The sequence below is a fragment of the Peromyscus eremicus genome, chromosome 5 (genome assembly GCF_949786415.1).
Source record: "Peromyscus eremicus chromosome 5, PerEre_H2_v1, whole genome shotgun sequence".
Lineage (NCBI taxonomy): Eukaryota > Metazoa > Chordata > Mammalia > Rodentia > Cricetidae > Peromyscus > Peromyscus eremicus.
Window position 1 is genome coordinate 123,405,022 of NC_081420.1, and position 22,830 is coordinate 123,427,851.

The 22,830-nt window shown below is 48.5% G+C and overlaps 1 protein-coding gene and 1 long non-coding RNA gene across 4 annotated transcripts; both read right to left on the minus strand.

Annotated features, from left to right (window-relative positions):
- Window positions 1–1,548: 1,548 nt before the first annotated feature.
- Window positions 1,549–20,347, minus strand: LOC131911907 (lysosomal alpha-mannosidase-like). Of its 2 annotated transcripts, XM_059264337.1 has the most exons (24): window positions 19,793–20,337; window positions 18,752–18,854; window positions 18,442–18,615; window positions 17,768–17,961; window positions 16,634–16,766; window positions 16,259–16,404; window positions 14,739–14,855; window positions 12,107–12,189; window positions 11,903–12,023; window positions 11,756–11,834; window positions 11,127–11,236; window positions 10,777–10,884; window positions 10,422–10,538; window positions 9,556–9,741; window positions 6,507–6,604; window positions 6,292–6,409; window positions 4,013–4,131; window positions 3,829–3,930; window positions 3,608–3,695; window positions 3,423–3,503; window positions 2,755–2,982; window positions 2,343–2,498; window positions 2,146–2,248; window positions 1,549–1,735 (listed from the first exon to the last, which is right to left on the minus strand). In XM_059264337.1, the coding sequence occupies exons 1-24, from the start codon at window positions 20,063–20,065 to the stop codon at window positions 1,608–1,610; spliced, it is 3,165 nt and encodes a 1,054-aa protein (XP_059120320.1). In that variant the 5' UTR covers window positions 20,066–20,337; the 3' UTR covers window positions 1,549–1,607. The 2 variants fall into 2 exon arrangements, with proteins under 2 accessions (XP_059120320.1, XP_059120319.1); XM_059264336.1 differs by lacking the exons at window positions 1,549–1,735; window positions 2,146–2,248; window positions 2,343–2,498; window positions 2,755–2,982 and having other exon boundaries at window positions 3,057–3,503; window positions 12,107–12,192; window positions 16,250–16,404; window positions 19,793–20,347.
- A 651-nt stretch (window positions 20,348–20,998) lies between these two features.
- Window positions 20,999–22,025, minus strand: LOC131911908 (uncharacterized). 2 transcript variants are annotated; one of them, XR_009379457.1, is made up of 3 exons: window positions 22,013–22,025; window positions 21,444–21,541; window positions 20,999–21,372 (listed from the first exon to the last, which is right to left on the minus strand). It is a non-coding gene; the product is annotated as an uncharacterized LOC131911908 (long non-coding RNA). The 2 variants fall into 2 exon arrangements; XR_009379456.1 differs by lacking the exon at window positions 22,013–22,025 and having other exon boundaries at window positions 21,444–21,973.
- Window positions 22,026–22,830: the final 805 nt, after the last annotated feature.

Consider the following 22,830-nt stretch of genomic DNA (forward strand, 5'->3'; position numbering starts at 1 on the left):
TCCACAAGCCTTTGAGGCAGTGGTTGTCAACCTGTGGGTCATGATCCCTTTGGGGGATTGAACAACCTTTTCACAGGGGTCACATAAGATATCCTGCATATCAGATATTTATATTACAATTTGTTGTAATATAACAAGGTTGCAGTTTACCGTGTCCGGATAGCTCTCTGAGCTCGGCGTATTATGGAGGACTCCCTTTGCAGCAGGACTCCCTCTCTACATCATTTGGATAGTGTCTCTAGGCATGGGTGCCTGACTTATTTGGAAGCTGTCCCTGAGCTTGGATGCCTGACTTAAGTGTGACCTTTGACACAGTTCCCTGCAAATGCTCTCCCCCTGCCCCCCATATGAAAACTAGGTGTTGTGCTCCAGCTGTATGATAGGACCCTGCTGCCAAACACAAATTAGGTGATGCCCCAGCTGCTGTCCCCATCCTACATATTCCCCTCACCCTGAAATAAAGTTGAGCTGAAGCTGAGTCCCGGGAGCTGACTCCGTCACACTCACAGGCCACACGAAGCCCTGCATGACAACTCTGCTCCCTCTGTCCTCGCAGACTGGTGGCCAATGGACCATGAGAAAAATGGAGACCCCACAATGATTCATAACAGTAGCAAAATTACAGTTATGAAATAGCAATGAAAATAATTTTATGGTTGGGATCACAACATGAGGAACTGCATTAAAAATTTAATGTTGCAACATTAAAAAAGTTGATATAAATATATATGTGTGTGTGTATATACTTCTGTAACTTCTGTTCCTCCAGAGAACACTATATTAGATTATACACCCTAATACACTGATCCTACTCAACCTCCCTCATGCTGGAATTACAGGCTTGAGCCACAACACTAAGTCATTATTTATTTTTATTTATATATTTGTTTGTTTGTTTGAGAGAGAGAGGCTCTCACTAACCGTGACCTAGAACTAGAACCTACTGCTTAAGTCTCCTAGGTATGGATTACACACCAGCTACAACATCTCTGTGCTAGTCCTCTGCATATATGTTACGGTGTTAGCTTGGTGTTTTGTGGGACCCCCCAACAGTGGGAGTGGGGGTGTCTCTCACTCTTTCACCTGCCCTTGGGACCCTTTTCTTCCTACTGGGTTGCCTCACCCAGCCTTGATATGAAGGTTTGTGACTAGTCTTCTTGTAACTTGTTATGCCATATGGATATGCCTGGGAGGCCTGCTCTTTTCTGAAGGAATATGGAGGAATGGATCTATAGGAGAAGGGATGGGGATGGCATTAATAGCAGGAGTAGAAGGAGGGGAAACTGATGCTGTGTCCTGCACAGGCCTATCCTCAGTGTTTGTTGAGACAGCTGTGTGGGGGCCTGTGTGGACAAAGGATCGAAGTGGGAGGAGAGGGAAAAAATGATGAGTGAGATGGGGAGAGAACATGCTGGTGTGGCGATTCCAATGGGGAGGTAACTTCCAGACGGCCTGGGGTCAGGGCTGAGCGAGGGTCGGCTGATCTCCCTAGATCTGACACTCTAAGTCCCTCCTCAAAAATAATGCACAGTCGCTGGGTGACCTGAGTCTTAGTAGAAGCCTTTTAATGATGTCTGTGAGTGGTTACAGCAAGAGAAGGGGAGAGATCAGCCCCTCCTCCTGGCAGGCCTGAGTTCTTGCCATTGAACCCTGGCCACGAAGGTACGTATTTCCATAGGCTGCAGTGTGACTGAGGTAGGATCCAACTTGGAAGGAGCAGGGTAGGAGATGGGACCTGGTGATCAGCAGAAGAGAACTCAGGCCTGGACACAGCCATACACACCCACCTCTCAACTCTGCCCCAGGGCCTCACATCCAGACCTTTAAACCACTTCCCTATACCTGAACACCACCTCAAGATTCCCCAAATCCTCCAACTCCATAGTGTTCATATCCCAAAGGTGACAGACACCATCCTAGAATTAGACACTGATGGAGATCAACACATCCTTGGGTTAAAATTCCATACTCTAAACTCCAGGCGCATTGCTGGTTTGCTGAACTGCTCACTCTTTTTTTTTTTTTTTTTTTTAACTGCTCACTCTTAAGGCCCTGTCCTCAAGCTCTACATTGGCTCCTAGCCAACAACCCACACACTCCACCCTCAGCTGACAGCCCCAGGCAGGAATCCTGCCAGGTCTTCACCAGTATTTGTTCTCCACTTCAGCCTGGAAGCCCTGGACAGGGGCTGGTTGGCTGCCAATGTGGTCTCCTGCAGGTCAGTGATAGTGAAGGCCTGGAACAGGTTCTGCAGGGAATAGATGGGTCCAGGTGAGACCCAAAGCCCAGTTTTTGCCTGTCTCTCTCTCATCCTGTCTCCTTCTCAGCTCAACCCTCCTCACCTGCAAGTTCAAGGTTACAGGGGAGCTCAGGTTGCCTCGTGAATCTTCTTTCACAGCGAACTGGTGCTCCAAGCGTAACAGCACCATCTTTGGTCCCCAGCGGGCCAGTGTAAGCAGATGTACCTGGGGAGGTAGGTCCTGGCGAAGTCCCGAGAACTGCAGAAAGAAGGGCTAAGTCTAAGGGGATTGGTCGGAGCCTGGCTGGAAATCAGCAGTAACTTGCAGGAAACGAAGATGAATGGGAAGGGGCATTGATGAGGCCGAACTCAATACTGAAGGATATTGCTTACAACAGGGAGGAGCTCACTCCTAAGGGGTCAGACTTAAACTGAGGGTGAACTCAGTCCTCAAAAGAGGGGCTTAGAAGGCATCATTCGGGATCTGCCTTTCTGCTCTTCTCGCTGTCCCTCACCTGCATCCTTGGTGCTGCCCTGGAGTAATAGGGACTGCCATCACCCTGAGCCAGCACCACCTGAGGGGACAGGACCTCCTTCTCCACCAGCAGGCGGTGCCTTTCAGCTGCATCAGTAACAGAACTCAAAAGCACAAGGTGGCGCCCTCTCACAATTTTCCCAGTCCCTGAGTCCATGAGGGGCTCCAGGAGTCCACGCTGATCATCTACCAACAGCCTTCTGTGCACCTGTGAGGAGTGGCCAGGAAAGAGTGAGGAAATAGCAAGTGATCCCAGTTCAGAAACTGGGTACAGCCTTGCAGGAATTCCAACAGAAACTAAAGACCAAGATGGGAGTCTGCTGGTAGGGGTCCCCAGCAGAAGTGAGGCCCAACTAACAAGAGTCCAGGACAAAGAAAGTAAGTGCTTAACAAGAGGATCATCACAGGACAAGTCAAGGCCTGAGCAGGGACTGGATAAGAGGAGGGAAAGTGGAACTTAGAAATACAATTCCAAAGCCAGGCACAGTGATGCAGGCCTGTCATCCCAGCGCAAGAAAGGGAGAAGTGGGAAGAGGATGGAACCAGGGCCACAGGCAGGACATGGGTACCAACAACAGCCTCCACGCTTGGCTGGGTCTGGGTGGGCCTCATGGGAGAGACCCAGATTGGATGGGGCTCCCCTCTCACCATGAGCTCCAGTGAACCATCCTTCAGACTGCTGCCCCCCTGGGAGCGGTCGGTCACCACGGTCAGCTGCATGTGCCCATCCTAGGTGTAAGGGTGACTGAGTATGTGGGTCCCTGGTGGGAGCCCACCCTGCCCCAGGTATCTGGGAGGTGCTTCCATGTCTGAGGCAGTGGCAGGACAGGTACCGAGATGTAGATTCGAGTGTTGACAGGATAGTAATTTCCAGCTACCGGTTCAGTCTGATTTAATCTCCAAGTGGGTCGATGATCACGTCTGGGAAGAGGTGTGATATGATCAGATTTGGAGTCCTGCTTCCTCTTCATTGTCCCACCCTCATATCATCACCAAATCCCCATGGCCCTGAAATCCAACATACCACAGACTCTCCCATGATACCCTTCCCCACCTCCTCTTCAGGATTTCCCTGCCGTTGCTGTCTGTGTAGAACTGTCCATTTGTTTTCATCGGGGTGTTAAAGCGGCTGATGACCTCCTTCCCCAAGTTATCTCTGTGCTCAATGGAAAAGGACCCTTGTGAGTCTCCTACACACCACTGTGTCTGCTCCCCACTCCAGAAAATATGCCACTTACCTCACTGGGATTGGTCCCACTGTCCACTCCAGCTCCAAGTGACGCTGTCCTGGGTACAGGCGAACCACTTGAGAACACCAGGCTGAAAAATTCTGGTGTACCTCCTGCACCAAGGCTGTCTACAGGCACATTGGAGGGCTGGTGTGAGCCACATTCAAATCGCTAAGAATCCCCAAAAGGGTATCTCATTAATATCCACCTCACAGACTAACTCAGTATGATGTTCTCACTGCTTCTTTGGTTTTATTGTGTGGAAGATACATGTGGAGATCAAAGCATAACTTTCAGGAACAGGTTCTCCCTTTCCACCATGTGGGTTTCAGGGACTGAACACAGGTAGGCTTGGTGGAAAGCACCTGTACCCTCTGAACCTTCTCACCAGCTCCACCCTCCCACCCCCACTCCCCACCTCTACCCCTTGCTGATGGAATCCAGAGACTGGCCATGGCCAGCTCACCTCTTTTTTTTCATTCTGACACAGAGTCTCAAGTACTTCAGGCTAACCTCAAACTCCGCAGGAGTCAAAACTGAAAACTGGCCCTGAACTCCCGATCCTGCTGCCTCTGTCTCCCCAGTGCTGGCATTACAGGTGTGTGTTACCACGCCCAACAGGTCACACAGCCCTTGACGGAATCCACATATACTTGCTATCCACTATTGCCCCATCTTCCCTCCTTAGAACAGGATTCCAGCTTTGCATGTCTAGTCATCTGTGTGCTATCAGGACCTGTGTAGCCACAATCTGCCCCACGGAAAATGATCAAGGTAGTACGAACAGTGAATGACCCTTTCCCTCTCTCTGGCTCAAATACAGATGTGGTAGCCGGAGCCTGAGTGTCTGTTTGGACCATGAGAGGAAGTTGAACATTGAAGAAGTTTGAGGGACAAGAACCAGACAGAAGAAATGTTGGCAAATGTGAGACCTCCACCTCCCTGGATGTCCAGCCAGACATTCTGTTAGAAGAATGTTTCTATTGTTGTTGTTGTTTTGAGATAGGGCCTCACTATGCAGACCAGGCTGACCTCAAACTCACAGAGATCCACCTACTTCTGCCTCTCAGTGCTGGGATCAAAGGCATGCACCACCATGCATGCCCAGAAGGAAAGAACCTTTTTGTTTGTTTGTTTTTTGAGACAGGGTTTCTCTGTGTATCCCTTGCGATCCATGGGCTCACTCTAGAGACCAGGCTGTCCTCAAATTTGGAGACCTGCCTGCCTCTGCCTCTGCCTCCCGAGCGCTGGGATTAAAGGTATGCGCCACCACCACCTGGCCTCTAAACCATATTTTAATATAGGTATGTAGACATTTGCTTAAGGGGGAATCACATCAAATATGAGCCTCAGAAGCCTGCATCTACTCCTTTCCCACCCCAGAAGGAAACATCAGAAAATCATTAGGGGCCACTTGAGACTCTCAAGAAAAATTAAGAGTGAATTATCAAATATATACCCACATATAAATGTTTTTGTTGCAAACATGTTATTGTTGCAAGCTTGGGGGGGGTGTGTGGTGTGTGTGTGTGTGTGTGTGTGTGTGTGTGTGTGTAGACAGAGAGAGAGAGAGAGAGAGTCCCACTACATAGCCTAGGCTGGCCTTGAACCTGCGACTCTCCTGCCTCAGCCACCCCTGTCCTCTTATCACAGCCCCTCCCTGTCATGGTGGTATGGAGCTAGAACTCAGGCCTTTACTCATATGCAAGTGATCTAAACTACATTCCAAGACATAAACTCATTTCATAGACCTTGGTGAACTCTAAGCAATTATATGCTGCCACCCCCTTCACCTCCAATTTCCAAAGCGAGGAATGGATGTGAACATGTTGACAGATCTTTATAGAAGCAGGTTTTCTCCATCAGCAGTGAAGCCTGGGTCTTTACTCCATATGTAAAGGAGAAGTAAAGCCAGGCATTGTGACTCACTTCCACAATCCTAGCACGCCAGAGGCTGAGACAAGATCAAGAGCTTTGAGGCCAGGCTGGGCGACACAGGAAAACCTTTCTTGGGGAGCAGAGAGATGGTTCAGCAGGTACAGATGCTTGCTGCCAAGCCGATGAACCACATTCTATCCTAGGGACCCATGTGGTAGACTCCCACAAATTGTCCTCTAACACATGTGCACACAGAAACACACACACACACACACACAAATAATAATAATATTTAAAATAAAGAAGATGAAATAGTTCCCACCAACACCCTACATGTGGCACATCCTGTTCCCACATTCCACATCCCCACTCCTACCCCTCAAACCCACTCATAGTTTCTGGCTACAGACCTTCACCTGATGGATCTGAGCCCAGCGGCTTACAGGCAGTGGTTCAAGATGGCTGGGTCTGAAGATGTAGGCACCAGAGGCCTGAGTGCTCTCCTCATCACCAGTGCTGGCATTGTACCTGGGACCAGAGTAAATGAGCATCAGGGAGGGGCCTCAGCTCTCACCCGCCCCGGCTCTGTGCACCAACCAGCCCTGACATAGCAGCCCTTCCTCACCAAAAGAAGCCTTGGCTCACAGGGAGTGAGAGGTTCTGTTCCATGTTTTCAATCTTCATCAATAACCCCGTTTCAGAGTCAAATGTAGCCCGGATGTACTGGGTGGGGAAATGGAGCACACATGTGAACAAGGTTCTCCTCGGCAGCGAAAGCTCCAGCCCTCCCTGGAATCACTTCCTTCATCTCGCCCACTGTTGTGCCTGATCCAATAAGCAAACACTATTGTAGCCACTGCGCCCATCAACTTTAACCTCTGGCCACTTCTCTACACACCATGGTCCTCTAGGACTAACTCAGCCCTTTGCAGAGACCCTCAATTCTATACTGATCCAGTCTGTACACCCCACAGCAGCAGAGCCAACTATGGTAGCCTAAAGTGACCCCAGTCCTCACCTGCTCAAGAGCTTGACCAGTGTATCATCCGACCCATGAGCTGAATGCCAGAACCCATAAGGCTTTCAGTGACTCACAGAAATATTTTTATATTGTAATAGTGATCATAGCTCAGTTGGCAGAGTGCTTGCCCTCGGCACCATATAAATATGACATGTGGTACATGCCTATAATCCAGGACTCAGGAGGTGGAGGCGGAAGATTAGGAGTTCAATGTCATTTTGAGCTATGTATCAAGTTCAGGGTCAGTCTGGGCTCTATGAAGCCCTGTCCCCAAAAATTGAAGAACATTTCCATTTCCTTTAAAATCTAAAGAAAAGGTGAATAGTAACAATGAACATGTCATAATGAGACTTGCATGGACATTACTTATCTTCACAGAAGTCTCATCCTATAACTTTTTGTGTGGTATGTCTGCCTGTGTACATGTTTGTGTGTGTACATTCATGTGATGCATAGGAAGGCAAGGGGCTGAAGTTGGCTGGGTGTCAATGGTTCTCTACCATAATTTTTATTTTTTTAATCTTTTTCAATAATCTATTTATTTTTATTTTATGTGCACTGGTGTGAGAGTGTCAGATCCCCTGGAACTGGAATTACAGACAGTTGTGAGCTGCCAGGTGGGTGCTGGGAACTGAACCCAGGTCCTCTGGAAGAGCAGCTGGTGCTCTCGACCACTGAGCCATCTCTCCAGCCCCTTTTATTTTTATTGTTTGAACGAGGTTTTCACTATGTGCCTCTGGCTAGCCTCAACTCACTACGCAGACTAGGCTGTTCACCTTGTTTTCTGAGACTGAGTTTCTCACTAAACCTGGAGTTCACCAACTCAACAATACTGGCTAGTCAGTAAACCCCATCAATCCTAACTGTGCCCACAAAGTGTCAGGACTACAGACACACCGCACCACACCAAGGTCCACACCATCCTGATACAACTTTTAGTATGTTTTATGAAAGACGGAGCCCAAGAAGCAAATATGCCAGGTCTCAGGACAATCAGCTTTTCTTTCTTTCACTTACCTGGGGGTTTTTTTGTTTGGTTTGGTTTAGTTTTGGGTTTTTTTCTTTGTTTTGTTTTGGTTTTGAGACAGGGTCTCACTATGTAGCTCTGACTGTCCTAGAACTGACTCTGTAGACCAGACTGACCTTGAACTCACAGAGATCCACCTGCCTCTGCCTCTCAAGTGCTAAGATTAAAGGCATTAACCACTACACCTGGCCAGGACATTTTTTTAAGACTAATTATTATTATTTTTAATTATGTTTATAAGTGGGTGTGTGCATATTATTGCAGGTGCCGACAAGGCCAGAGGCATTGTGTCCCCCTAGACCTGGACTTACAGGCAGTTGGTTATGAGCTGCTAGACTTGGGTACTGGGAACCAAACTTGGATTCTCTGCAAGAACAGTGCATGCTCTTAACCTGCTGAGCCATTTCTCCAGCTGTGCTGGGTGCTTTTATGTCAACCTGACACAAACCTTGGGTCATCTGAGAAGAGGGAACCTCAATTGAGAAAATACCTCTATAAGATATAACAGGAAGCCTGTAGAACATTTTCTAAATTAGTGAATGATGGGACAAGGCCCAGCCCGTGGTAAGTGGAGAAACTTCTGGGCTTGCGGTCCTGGATGCTATAAGAAAGCAGGCTGAACAAGCCATAAAGAGCAAGCCAGTAAGCAGCACCCTCCATGGCCTCTGCATCAGCTCCTGCCTCCAGGTTCCTGCCCTGCTTGAGTTCCTGTCCTGACTTCCTTCAGTGATGGACTGTTACCTGGAAGTGTAAGCAAAATAAACCCTTTCCTCCCAACTGGATTTGGTCATGGTATTTTATCACAGCAGTAAAAACTCTAAGATACTAGCTCTTCATTTATAACTATTTCTGAGGTGCTGGGGATGGAGCCCAGGGCTTCACAGATGCTAGGCAAGTGTCTGTCACTGAGTCCAGTCTGAGCCTTCAGCTGTCTCCTTATCAAAGAAGCCTTCCTGAAGCATGATCCTAATTATAATAAAAACCTGGAGTCAGATATTGAGGGTGAAAGCTAAATTATCAGAGAAGCAGAGCAGCCAGCCACCACAAACTTCTTACCTCTGCAAATCCTCAGACTGAATGGGGGCAAGATGCTGTCTCCACCCACCTTATATTCCTGTCTCCACCCCTCTAGTGCTGGGATTAAAAACTTGCACCACCGATGCCTGGCTCTGTTTCTCTTTAGACTGATTCAACCTTGTGTAGCTCAGGGTGGCCTTGAACTCCTGGTCTTCTTGCTTCCTCCTCCAGAGTGCTGGGATAAGTGTGTGCCATTACCACCTGGTCTCTATGGTTAAACAATGGCTAGCTCCACCCTCTGATCTCCAGGCAAGCTTATTTGTCAGAACACAAAATCTCACACATCACCTTCCATGTCCCCTGAACACCTACCTGCCATGGGCCCTGACACAGCTATAGCAATCTCATGGTTACACTAGGTTTACACAACTGCTCCAGAAAGGAAAGTGAGGCTCAAAGGTCACTTTCCTCACTAAAGAACACACAATCAGGAGAGACGAGTGTAAACCAAAGACTGACCCAGAACCCAAGGACCCAGAATCCAAGCAGTTTTTATAACTCTTTAAATTTGTCACAGAGGCAAGGAAGGAGATTCAAATAGAGTCTCACCTCATTTTCAATGGCCAAGACATAGGACCTGGGTCTCCTGGGGCTGGCCTGAAGGCTCTGGGCCTGGGAGTTATGGACAGTCACCTTGACCACAGAGTAGATGCTGAAGCCCAGGGCAGGCACTGAGGCTGAGAACACCAGCTCCCATCGGTACTTCTTACTGTAGGAGCTGGGAAGTATCACCACCTTGAGTGAGAGAGGAAGCTAGTCAAGAGTCAAGAAGACACTTCTAAAACCAGTCATGGGTACAAGCATCAACCTCGGAGGGTAAGGAATAGACAGAAGAAGAAACCTAGGTGTGACTGGGAGAGGAAGAAGAGCATTTGCCTAGCACATTCTATACCTAGTTCACTGCAGAAGAAATAGGAAGGAAAGGGAGAAGAGGAAGGAGGGAAGAGAGAAGGGGAGGAGGGTGGAGGTATATACAGAGAGAGACTAGGAGTCTGGGAGGAAATAGGAAGCAGAGAGAGACAGGAGGGGGCTGAGAGGTTCAGGAAAGGAGACCTCCTGGAGTGAAGAGGCTGTCCATAAACAGAAAATCTGCTGGGGAAACAGTGAGGTGACCAAAACCCTCAGTCCTAACATCTAAGAGCTTAAGGCAGGAAGATCACAAGTTGGAGGCTAGCCTGGGCTACACAGTGAACGCCTGTTGGAAGGAAGAAAGAGGAGGGGGTCAGAAAGGGAGGGCAAATTCCAAGGGGGACATTTAGAAGGGCTGTCACTTGTGGGAGGGAGTTGTTCATGATGTAGAGACACACAGAAGAGGAAGAAACTCACGGAGATATTACAAGATCTGGGGGAAATGCATTGGGAAAGCAGGGGGTGGGGGGTGTTAGGGTTGGGGGGCTCTCATTGTGCAGGCTCACATTACTGGGCACAGTCTTTCCATTAGGGTCCTCCACAAAGAAGATGCCTTCACTGACTGGCAGTCGGACCATCTGATGCACCTTCCGGCCCAGGGGGTTGTAAACAGTTACCTGGAACTATGGCAGGAAGGGCAGAGTCACAACAGGCCTCCAAACCCATCTAGTGGAGCATCTTCCCACACAGTCCTGGCCTTCCGGGACAAGCCATGCCCCTTGTGATGAACTATGCTGTCCCAGTTTCCCTGTACCCAAAATGGCCCTCCAAACATAACTTATGTAAGCGCTCCATCCTCTTCACTGCAGGCTTCACCTTCTGGAGCCCTCTCTGTCCCACCTGCCTCCCAGCCCTACTCACTTGGTCAGAGTTCTGGCTGACTGGGCAGATGCTGATGTTGAGCTCGCGGCAGAATGAGAAGTTCTGTTTGTAGAAGCTGAGCCGCGCCAGAGCGTTGCTCACCAAAACCTGGTGAGGATCACCAAAAGACCTGCATCCAAGGTCTGCACCCCAGGAAGCCTGGTCGTGCCCTTACCAAGACCCAGTCTCTCCTACCTAGACCCAGCCCCATTTCCTGTAAGCTCCACCCCTTCTCTCCCAAGCACAAATCCCTCCTCCTCCCAAAACCCCACCCCTAAGAGTACTCTAGGGCCCGCCCATCACCCAGGATCATGCCCTTCTTAGTTCCTTCAAGGTCCTGCCCCTCACACCTCACAGGGTCTCCAGCCTGCTGCCAGCTGCCTTGCATAGTCATTTACAACATTCTGCCTTGCAGTACCAGTGACCGCATCGTGGTGCTGGAGCACAGCCATTGCCTCCTCTGCCAACAGAACATCAGTCGGATGCCATCTCCCACAGAACTCTGAGCCCCACCACCAAGTACACACACACAAAAGCTCGGGTCCAGGTTAACAGGGTTCTTAGGAGATTTAAGAATGGTCTGGAAGGCTGGAGCCATCGATGGCCCATTGGCTAAGAGCACTGACTGACCTTTCAAAGGACCGGGGTTTGGCTCCCAATATCATATGTGTCTATATGTCTATAACTTCAGCTCTAGGGAATGTGACACTCCTTTCGGCCTACAAAGTCACCAGATATGCATGTGGTACACTAATACACATGCAGGAAAAACACATAAAAATAAATTTAAAAGAAAGAATCTCGAAGTCTAGGGATGTAGCTCAGCGCTCGGTGAAACAGTGCTGTCTGGCATTCAAGAGGTCCAGGGTTCGATCCCCAGCACCACCAAAAGTAAAGTGCCCTAGGGATGGTTTTGGTTTCTAGCTTCAACGCTTCTCTGTCACCCCACTCAATTCCACGGTCCACAGATGACACTCACTAAGGGGTGCACTGTCTCCTGTGCCATAGGGTCCCACGTTGGCTGCGGGACCGGCCAGTGCCTCCAGCTGGTTGCACACCTGAGGAGAAAGGGCTATATTAGGCAGCAGCTTCTCTGGGCCTCCTGGATCCCCACATGCTCACTCACCTGAAGGAAGTTGTAGCTGAGGCGCTCATAGCGTTTGAGGGCCGGTCTGCTAGAAAAATAGCCGGTCCAGAACATGTGGGGGCCGTCAGCATAAGGAAAGAAGTCATCTTCCTTCACAGACCTGCACAAGGGCATTGAGAGCAATCACAGCCCACGGAGCACGCCAACCCCGCCCCAAGCTCCCCAGTCCCCTGCCCCAAATACCAGGTTAGATTGGCCTTGTTCAGCTCCCAGAGGTAACACGTAGGGGTGGAGTAGAGAACATGGACCTTGCTCCCCTCTGCCTGCTGCTGGGGAAAGGCGTGTGTGAGCCTCAGGATCTGTACCTTCCCGGGCCCCACAGGCATCCAATAGGTTGAGTTCTCCACATTTTTTGTTGTTGTTCTTTTTATTTCTCTATTTAATGTTTATATTTAATGTTTTGCCTGCATGAGTGTCCATGCACCACCTGCCTGCCTGGTGCCCTTGAAAGTCTGAAATTCCCTGGGGCTGGAATTGCAGATGACTGTGAGCCACTATATGGGTCCTCTGGAAGGGCAGCCAATGCTCTTAGCCTCTGAGCCATCTCTCCAGCCCCTAAACACCCTTTCTGAGTACAAAATGGTAGTCAAATGTGGGCATATGTCTTGGCCAAGACCAAACACTGTCCGTCACTCTTAAAAGATTTCAGGGATAATCCTATAATTTTACACAATTTTTCTTTTCTTTTTTATTTGTTTTGTTTGAGGCAATCTCCCCATGTTATCCAGCTGCCCTGGCTGACCTAGAATTTTTGAGTTCAAGTGATCCTCCTGCCTGAGCCTCCCTGGTAGCTGGGACAACAAGCATGGGCAGCTGTACCTAGCTGGTTTACAAAACTTTTTAAATAATTCCAACAGGGAATTATTTAAAACAGGGAGAGGTTGGGCGTGTGCAGCTCAGTTGGTACGGTGCTTGCCTAGCTCCTACGAAGCCAAGTTTAACCCCCAGGACACCTGTAACCCTAACCCTCCAGAGGGACAGGCCTAGCAAAAGTTCAAAGTCATTCTTAGCTACACAGCAAGCAGAGGCCAGCCTGGGCTACAGGAGATCCTGTCTCAAAAACAATTAATTAATTAACTAATTAATTATGGGAAAATTAAGTATGCCATTATAGGTAGAAATCATGGTTTGTTGTTTTTTGTTTGTTTGTTTGTTTGTTTATTTGTTTAGCACTGTCAGACTACCAAAAGACATATCCACTTGTCTCTGCTCCCAAGTGCTAAAATGAAAAGCATGCGCCACCATGCCTGGATATAAAATAAATTTTTTTTTTTAAATTTTAAGGGAATTGGAATTTCTGTCAGCTAACCTTAAACTAGAGATTACCTGGGATGCCCACAATAATCACAAGGGTCTTTAAAACTGGAAGAGGGAGCTAGAGTGTCAAGCCCTTGCCAAGCATATATGAAACTCATACATGAATCCCAACAGGAACAAGAGGAGGAGGAGGAGAAGGAAGAGGAAGAGGAGGAGCAGAAGAAGAAGGAAGAGGAAGAGGAGGAGGAGGAGGAGGTGGGACTTTAACTCCAGCACTCAAGGGTACAGGCAGGTGGCTCTCTGTGACTTCAAGACCAACCAGGGATATATAGTGAGATTCTTTCTGTCTCTTAACAGAGAAGGAGAAGTGGTTCAGTGGTTAAGGCCACCAGCTGCTGTTCCAGAGAACCCAAATTCAATTTCCAATAGCACACGGCAGCTTACAATTATCTGGAACTCCAGGTCAGGGAATCCAATGGCCTCTTCTGGACTCTGTACCAGACATGTACAAGGTACACAGATACATATGCACACAAAATACCATACACATAAAATAACTAAACTTTCTTAAAAGAAGAAAGAGGAGGAACAGGAAAAGGACCATGTAGAAGAGAAGCAGGCGGGGTTGGACAGGAAGAGGAGAAAAGAAAAACTAGGAACAGAGAAGCAGAAATAAAGAGACTGATCATGGTGGCATGCACCTTTAATCCCAGCACTTGGGAGGTAGAGGCAGGAAGATCAGGAGTTCAAGGTTATCCTCAGCTATACAATGAGTTTGAGGCCCAACCAAATCTACAGGAAAGTTTGTCTCAAAAAACCTCAAGTGGCTGGGAAATGACTCAGCAGGTAAGAACGCCTGCATATAAGTGTGATGGCCTGAGTTCAATCTGCAGAACTCACAGACAAAACTAGGAACAGCCACCTATGAGCCTGGACTCCAGCACTAGACGCGGCCCAGATACGAGTACAGTACAGGTTGGCTGACTGCCAGCCTAGCTCCAGGTTCAATTCCCAGGGGATGAGACAGACACCAATAAAGCAGGACACTAAACATCTTCCTCTGGCTTCCAAGAACAAACATGGTCATGTGCACCTGCACACACACAATTTTACAAAACTAAAACTATGCTGAGTGGGTGGAGCATGCCTTTAGTCCCAGCACTCAAGAGCCAGAGGCAGGCAGATAACTCTGAGTTCGAGGCCAGCCTGGTGTACAGAGTGAGTTCCAGTACAGCCAGGGCTACACTGGAAAACTTGTCTCAAAGAAAAAGGAAAACTAAAGCTAAAGTAACTTTCTCTATTTTAGTTTTGTGTATGATTTTGTTTTTGAAACAGGGTCTGTGTGTGTGTGTATATCTGTGTGTGTGTGTGTGTGTGTGTGTGTGTGTGTGTGTGTGTGTGTGTCCCAAGCTGGCCTCCAACTCTAAGCAATCCTCAGTGGCCCTAGTACTGGGGTGTACCACTATGCCTGGCTCTTTTTCCTTTATCACCTAACTATCTTGGGCATTTGATTGCAGTTAAAGAGCTGGATAACACACTCACACAAAGGCACACTGACCTGCTTGTTGACCAGGCGGATAAGCTTGTCCATGTTCTTGAACCACATGTTGGCATTCTCATATTGGAAGTCTGAACCCATGGTCATCACAGTGTGGTTGGTTCGGTAATACTGTTGCTATAGGTGACAAAGCAATCCTCAGGCCAGGGTGTCCTGGACTGTCCCTATACCTAAGTGTCCAAAAGAACACCTGGGGGCCTAGGGGTGTAGTTCAGTGTGAAAATACTAGCCTAGCATGCTCAAGACCCCAGGTTGGATCCCCAGTACCAAAACAAAACAAAACCCACACTCAAGAATACATGGGGACTATGGCATGTAGAAGCAGAGGGAAACACAAAAACAACCAGTGAGGGGCTGGGGATGTGGCTCAGTCTGTAGAGTGTTGAATCTCCAGCACTGCAGAAATCAGACATGGTGGTGCACATCTATGTTCTCAGCACCCAGGAAATGGTGGCAGGAGGATCAAAGGCTCAAAGCCAGCCTCACCTACATAGCAAGTCAAGGCCAGCTTGGGCTACAGGAGACCGTATCTGAAAATAACAACAAAAACAGCCAGTAGTTGTGAGGGACTCTAGGGTCCACTACTCAGATGAGGCTACAGGGCACTGAGCCATACTCTCTCATGCATCCTCCTCCTCCTCCTCCTCTTCCTCCTCCTCCTCTTCCTCCTCCTCCTCTTCCTACTTCATGTTTATTTATGGAGTGAGGGACACATACTATGGTGTGCATGTTACAGCACCAGCTTGGAGACTGAAGAACAATGTACAGGAGTCACTTCCCTCCTTCCACCAAGTGGGTTCTGGAAATGAACTCAGGGTGTCAAGCTTGGCAGCAAGCACCTTTATCCACTGAGCAGTCTCACTGCTCCACTTCTTCGGTTCATTTACTTGTTTTGTCTGGAGACAGGGTCTCCCCATGTAGTCCTAAGCTGGCTTTGAGCTCACAGAGATCTGACTGCCTCTGCCTACCCCCAGTACTGGGATTAAGGTATGCACCACCACAGCTGGCCCACATCTGGTTTTCTTTTTTAAATAAGGGGTGTGTGTGTGTGTGTGTGTGTGTTTACACATGTTTGTGAGGGATGCATTTGCCTCCACACACCTGCACAAATCAGAAGAGAGTGTCAGATGTCCCCCTACCATTCTCCACCTACTCCTTTGAGGCAGAGTCTCTCCCTGAACCTGGAACTTGCATTTTCTTCGCTAGGCTGGAATTCAGAAGCCCCAGTGAGCCTTCTGTCTCTACACCCCTTGGAGCTAGGGCTCCAAATAACTCCCATACAGGAATTTGCAGTCAGGATGACTAGCTTATAATGTGGGTGCTGGGATCTGAACTCTGGTCCTCATAATTGAGCAGCAAGTGAACTTAAGTGCAGAGCTATCTCTCCAGCTTCTTGTGTATCCTTCTAAGGAAGAATAAATCCCAAAGGGAAATCCCTTGAAGGCATTCCCTTGGGCTTTGGGAAAGGTTAGGTGCCTGTGCCTGCATGCTATGGCCCATGGTCTAGATACCTGTGTTACCTGTAAAGAGGCCAGCTGCAGGAAGTAACTGACCAAAGTATCTGCATTGTACTCGAGACTTTCGGGATCCTCCACTATGGGATTGTCTGCACATAGCACATCCCAGCACAGGTTCTTCGGAGGGTCGTAATTATTGGGGAGCACACCTGTAAACCAAATTGGACTCAGCACCCAGACCTGCCCTGGGGTCAGAGCCTGCCATGTCCTACCCAGAATAGAGTTCTGAATTAGAAAGGGCTAGTACCAAAAGAACACACAGAGCCCAGCTCAAAAATCAATAAAAATTCTAGGGTAATCACAGCTTATCACAAAATCACACCTGGACCCTTCTAGCTTGACGTCTTGTGTGACTCCCCTACCCTCCCACATCCTCACCAGTAAAGAGGTCAGCAATTGGGGGCTTCAAGCTGGCACTGGCCCTCCACACCTCCTCCATCTTCAGTTCCTTCTTCCGAAAAAATTTATCTTGATAGTCAACGCGCCCAAGGAAGAAGCCATCAAAACCCATCTGGAGTGCAGAACAGGGGATGGAGTGAATGAGTGCAGTCCTTCTTGCTCAGTTGGGAAAGAGCACAGAGGAAGTGCTCAACTAAAACTAGGTTTTGCCGGGGCTGGAAAGATGACTCAGTGGTTAAGAGTTCTATCTGCTCTTCCAGAAGACCAGGGTTCAATACCACAGCATCTATATGTTGGCTCACAACCATCCATTACTCTAGTTCCAGGAGATCCTACAACCCTCCAACGCTCCTCTATAGGCACTGCACACACATGGTGCATGCAGGCAAAACACTCATATATATATATAATATATATATATTATATATATATATTAAATTATACATGGCACGTCAAAACACCCGTGTGTGTGTGTGTGTGTGTGTGTGTGTGTGTGTGTGTATAAAATTATACATGGCATGTCAAAACACCCATATATTAAATAATAAAACTAAAAAATAAATTAATAAAGCTAGATTTTCTTTGAGACAGGGTCTCAGTCTGAGGCCATGCTGACCTCAGGCTCACAGTCCTCCTGTACCAGCCCCCCAAGTGCTGACATTGCAGGCATGGGTCCCACAAAGCCTGGATGTGTTCTTCTAAGCTTGAGAAGGGTCAGCAAAGAAGAGGCAGCTTTAGAACCAAAACCCTCTTCCACCTCCCTGGTTATGTCAAGGCACAAAGGAGGCTTTTCCACTCTGCAGTCTGAGGTGAGAATAGGTCAGCACAGACATGAAGCTGGTTTTAAAGCAGGGTGGCGACACTGGTCACTGTTCAGTGGTGGCCTCAACCCTAGCAGGCTCAAGGGAAGGGACCAAACCAGCTGGAGAGAGGCAAAGCAGTCACAGACCACTCAACTCACAGGAGTCAAATTCACCCACGAGGTGGGGTCTCAGCAAGCCAGGTGGGGTCTAGTCCCCGAAATTGCTAGAGAAGGGCAGGGCTTGAGGAGCTAATTGAACAGTTGAAGTTAAGCTAAGGGGCAGGTCCAAAAGAAAATAGGGTGGCTGGCACCTGGGCAAACAGAGAGGCCTGTTCTCGAGAGTGGCCGAAAGGGTCAATATGCCAGGCTACACGTGGACGGCCATTGCTACCGAACGTGTCTTGCAGGAAGCGTAGCCCAAGTGTCATCTGGTCCACAATAGCACCATAGTGGGTGGCTCCCTCATCATTCATCACCCAGCCACCATTGACAAACTCCAGACGCCCTGTGCAAGGAATGCAAGGGGGGAAGGGTATCTGTTAGGAACAGGGCCATCATGGGCAAGTCTAGGAAAACAGACAACACTGTTACTGAAGCTGGAGAGGAGGGGAGTTTCCAAGCCAGTCTGCTTAGATCTGCATGACTGGCTTCCTGGGAAGCCACTGTAGATGGGGCCTTGTGAGATACAGGTCTCCACATGAAGAGAGATTCTAAGCAGGTAGAACTATAGGTACAGTGTGAACACACTATGATATGACAAAAATCCCAGAGATGCTTGGTTGCCCAGGCCTTCCATTCCAGCATCAGGGAAGCAGGAGAATTTCCACAAGTTCAAAGGCCAGCCTGATGTACACATCAAGTTCCAGGCCAGGAAGGGCTATGTAATAAGACACTGTCCCAATAAATAATAGTAGTAAATAAATAAATAATCTCAGAGATCAAGCTGGACTGAGCTTCCTCCTTTCACTTCTTGAGGTATGCTCACCCTGGCGCACCAGTTTCCGTACGATATCCTGTGTCGCATTTGTCTGCTGATTCCACCAACGGGAAAAGAAAGCCATCTCCACGTAGATGAAGCGTCGGGTGGGATCCTCCAGTAGAGAGGGGATTACCGAGTCTAGGATATACTGAACAGATGCATGCTGAATATCATTTAGGCCTGTGGACATGAAGGTCAGGCAGTGAGGAACCACTAGGAGACATACCTTGATACAAAAGTCCAGATGACTCATTGTTCTCACCCCAATGTCCAGGTCCCTGAAAAACTGAGAAGGGGCCCCCGACTCTGTACTCACTGCCATAATAGTACTGGTCCACTGTCTTCAGCCAGCCTACATCATCATGTGTATGAGGCAACAGGTGCACGTTGAGCATGCCTGGCTTCACTGTGGGACATGTCTGCACAGAGACCCCAGAACATACACATTCCCTGTCAGTAACCGAGAGTTGAGAAGCCAGCAGGTTGGGGGCTCTAAGGCAGAATCTTTGCCTAGCATGTTCAAGACCGTAGTCTTGACGGCCACCATTACAAAGCAGGCAGGGAGGTCTTGAGTCTGGAGTGACAGAGAGAGAGGTCAAAGAGCATCTGTCCCAGGCTGCCTCAGGAAGGACACACAGAGTATTGTGCTCATAGACACAATTCCCACTTTGCACAAACCCCATAGAGCAGATTTCATAAAGTAACAACTTTAGTAGTAGCTGAGGTGAGCTAAGCATTCCAGACATCAGGCAACCAGCCTGAGATGTGGGGCAATATTAGCTCTAGTTGACAGACTGGCACACCACACCGAGGCATGGTGTAGAGAGGTGACTTGAACCCGGAGCCAGGAAGCTGAGAGGCCAAACTGGGACTCCAGGCAACCTGAAGGGAGATGAAGCTGGGGATGAGCGGCCCCGCTCACATAACTCTAGAAAGGGAAGAGGGGAAGCGCTTCCAGGTGATATAGTAGGATTTGCAAGGCAGGCTTTCCAGCAGAGCTGCCCCAAGCCGGCTTTGGGGAATGTACTGTCACCAAAAAGCGAGTCCATGCAAGTGGAACCATAGCAAGCACAACCTGTGCAAAGCTTAGAGCCCTGTCTCAAGTGACTGCTCATCCGTCGCCAGATTAACCACATTTAAGTGCATGCAAAGTCCTAGCACGCCAGCTGGAGTCACAGGAAGTGGATACAATCACATGCAGCCCTGTTCTCAGACGCACGCCAGACCTTTCCAGAGACCCAATGCACGCACTTAGACCACACCATCAGATCAGCAGCAGTCACCATAGATCAGTGCTACCCACACCTCTGCTTCAACTCTAGCCCAAGGACATTTCCGCCCTCAGGCCCCAGCTCACCTCGTAGCCTGCGGCCCAAGCGCCAGGTGTGGCCAATAACAACCAAAAGAGAAAGGAAACAGGCAGGCCAGGCGAACCGAGGGTGCAGGAGCCCATCCAGAGCCACCCAGCACTCCCGCCACCAGCACAGACACCAGAGGCCAGCCTTGGTACGCCCATAGTTCCGGTGGCCGCTTCCGCGGGCTTCCCTAGCCTAGCTAAGTACCCGCGAACGCTCCGCCCCCAGAACCCGAGCCAGCCAATCAGCGCGGAAGGGGGCAGGGCCTCGGCCATCTACAAACAGAGGCTGTGGAGTTTTGTACTGAGGAATTGGAGCACAGGGAAGGACTGGGTCTGAATCCCACCCCCATTCCACTTAGGGCTCTTTTGGCTGAAGACTTTAGCTGTAAGGCTTTGATAATGAGTGTGAGCAAAGGATTCAACTTTTCCAGTAGACAGCAGTGTTTCCTAAGGAGTGGAAAGCGTAGATGGGATTCTAGGATATCACACTCTCTTTAGGGCTGGGTCCTGTAAGGGCCTAGTTTGGCTGGAAGCTGGAGTAGAAAACAGTTCTGGTTTGCCGTGTGGGGATTGGGACTTTAACAAACTGCCAGAGATGAGGCACGTAGCCGGGTCTGCACAGAAGCTGATTCTCTTATGAGCTGAAAGGGCCTTGTAGGGGAGGAAGAACCCTGAATCTTCCATACCCTTCCCAACCCCAACCAGTCTATTCACTAATCTGTTGCTCTAATAAGAAAACCCAGGGCCAGAGTTTGGTGTGTGGGTGTATAGGTGTAATCTCAGCGTGCTGAAGGCTGGGGCACGAATATCGCCATCCTAGGATATATGATTGATTACCAGGCCTGCTAGAGCTTTATAGGAATACACAAATAAATAAAACCTAGAAATATAGCTCTACAGTATTGCACCTGTGTAAAATGTATAAAGCCCTGAATTTCATACCCACCACCTCAAAATAAACAAGTAGGTTAATAAATAAACAAACAAACAAAAAAGAAAACCAAAGCCAAGATTAGTCAGTTTGGCTGGGACAACAGTCATCCAAGTGTGGAAATAACTGTCTCACCCCTGATGTAAGACATGAGCCTTAAGAAATATGAACATTAACTCGTTAAAAAAAAAAATCTCAAGGGGGGGAGGGGCACACAGGCCGGTCTTCACTGGGCAGAGCACCCCATGAACAAAAGAGAAGTGATACATGCCATCCAGAGTGGAAAATTTTTTATCAACTGGTTTCAACAAGAAAACAAGCGAATACTTAGAAACATGAACAGTGTTTCTCATAACAGTAGCCAGGGGAGGGAGATAAAAGGGAAGTCTGCGGGTTTACCCCTTTGTCAAAGCAGAAGCAGGACCCCAAAGAAAGGGCCATCCTCCCTCTATTCAGCTGGGAGACCAGAGACGACACTCAGGCGAGTTTACAGACAGCAGCCAAGGGCAGGTTGGAGGCAGTCAAAGGCTAGGCCAGAGAGAAGGTGGACAGGAGTCCAGGATCCAAGCCTTCTAGTAGACATCACCACGGGGGCGTCATGGGCTGAGGATTCTGCAGATAGGACATCACCACGGCAGAGATTGAGAGCCTGAGACAGAAAAGAGGTGTCAGTCCTAGAGAGCAGGCATGGGACCCCATCCCCTTACTCAGGATCCTCACATGAAGCTACTCATCATCTGCTTAGTGTCCTCCGAGCTCCGGGAATTGGCAAAGCTGATAAAGGAACAGTAGACGGCAACCCAAGCACACCACTTCAGCTGAAGAAAGGTGGGTGGGAAGATTGGATCAGTGAGAAGTATGCCAGGAAGCCCCCACAACCCAGATCCTCAGATATCAGGTTCCACCTGCAGCTTGGACCTTGGCCCAGGAAGTACCAACCCTTCAGTACCAAGCCTACTCCAAGCTTCTGATCCCGATGTGTGTGTGTATCTTGTATCTCTGACCCCACCACATTCCCAAACGCTAAGGACCCTGCCCTTCTTCCAAGAGTCGTCTGTAAATTGCTTCAAAGTCAGGCCCCACCCTCAGACCCGCTCAGTTATGTGCTCATCAACTGCAATCCCAACTTCCCCTAAGTTGGAAACCTCACCATAGCTCAGCTCCCTGCTGACCTCAACCCCCTTCCCCACCTTCAGCACAGCCAGAGGACTCGCCTCTTTCTGAACCCGCCCCCAGGCCTCATTCTCAGGAGGAGCGACAGAAGCCTAGGGAAATTCAACCCCGCCCACCTTAAGCATGAGCTTAAAAGGGAAGTCTGCGGGTTTACCCCTTTGTCAAAGCAGAAGCAGGACCCCAAAGAAAAACTTCAATGTATTCACATCAAACTTAAATATTTCCTTAACTCCACAAAACCAGGGTGCATAATATCAATAGGTTTCTGCAAACATAATTTAATCTCATAACTCCTCCTTTACTTTATAATTTTTTAAACAAAGTCCCAAGGCTAGTTAGAAAACCCAAACTTTTCTGTTTAAGCAGTTCTATTTGTAACACAAAACCAGTTCCAGAAAACAGTTTCTGGGTCAATACTGTAAGTAAACTCAAAATTGTCCCATTGCAATGAAATCTATTTTTCAGTTCATTAAGTCCTAGAATTCAAATGATAAATTCTGGTACTAGCCTTCCAAATATGAGAAATCCATAACCAAAATCTTTTTGTAGTTTTATCTCATTTTAAGTTCAAAAAGTTCAAACAAATAAATTCTGGTATTAGGCTTTCACTTCAAAATATGAAGAGACGTTTTACAACCAAAACTTTTTGCAGTTAACAATTTTTGTTAAAACAAGCATCTCTGCAACTTTCATTCTCAAGCTGGAGACCTTTTTAGTTACAGTAATATTTGAAACCGCACCATTTTTGATGTTAGCTCAGGTTTTTCTGTGTTGCGAAGATTTTCCACGGATCTCAGCTGCGGATACCTTGTTGTGCTGGCTCTGGGGTCCGCCATTCTTTGCTTCTTAGCGGCTTCTGGAACTTTTGAAAACCGCTCAGACTGCCTGCTTTGCAGTCTGCTAGGACACTAACCTTCTGTGTCTCAGGTTCTTT

Excerpts from the sequence above, each read along its gene's own strand:
- LOC131911907 (XM_059264337.1), bottom strand. The coding sequence starts at position 20,065 with ATGGCCGAGGCCCTGCCCCCTTCCGCGCTGATTGGCTGGCTCGGGTTC. Across the intron at positions 11,237-11,755 it reads AGGAGACAGTGCACCCCTTA|AGGAGGCAATGGCTGTGCTC; the intron begins GTGAGTGTCATC and ends TTCTGTTGGCAG. Across the intron at positions 10,539-10,776 it reads TCAGCCAGAACTCTGACCAA|TTCCAGGTAACTGTTTACAA; the intron begins GTGAGTAGGGCT and ends TTCCTGCCATAG.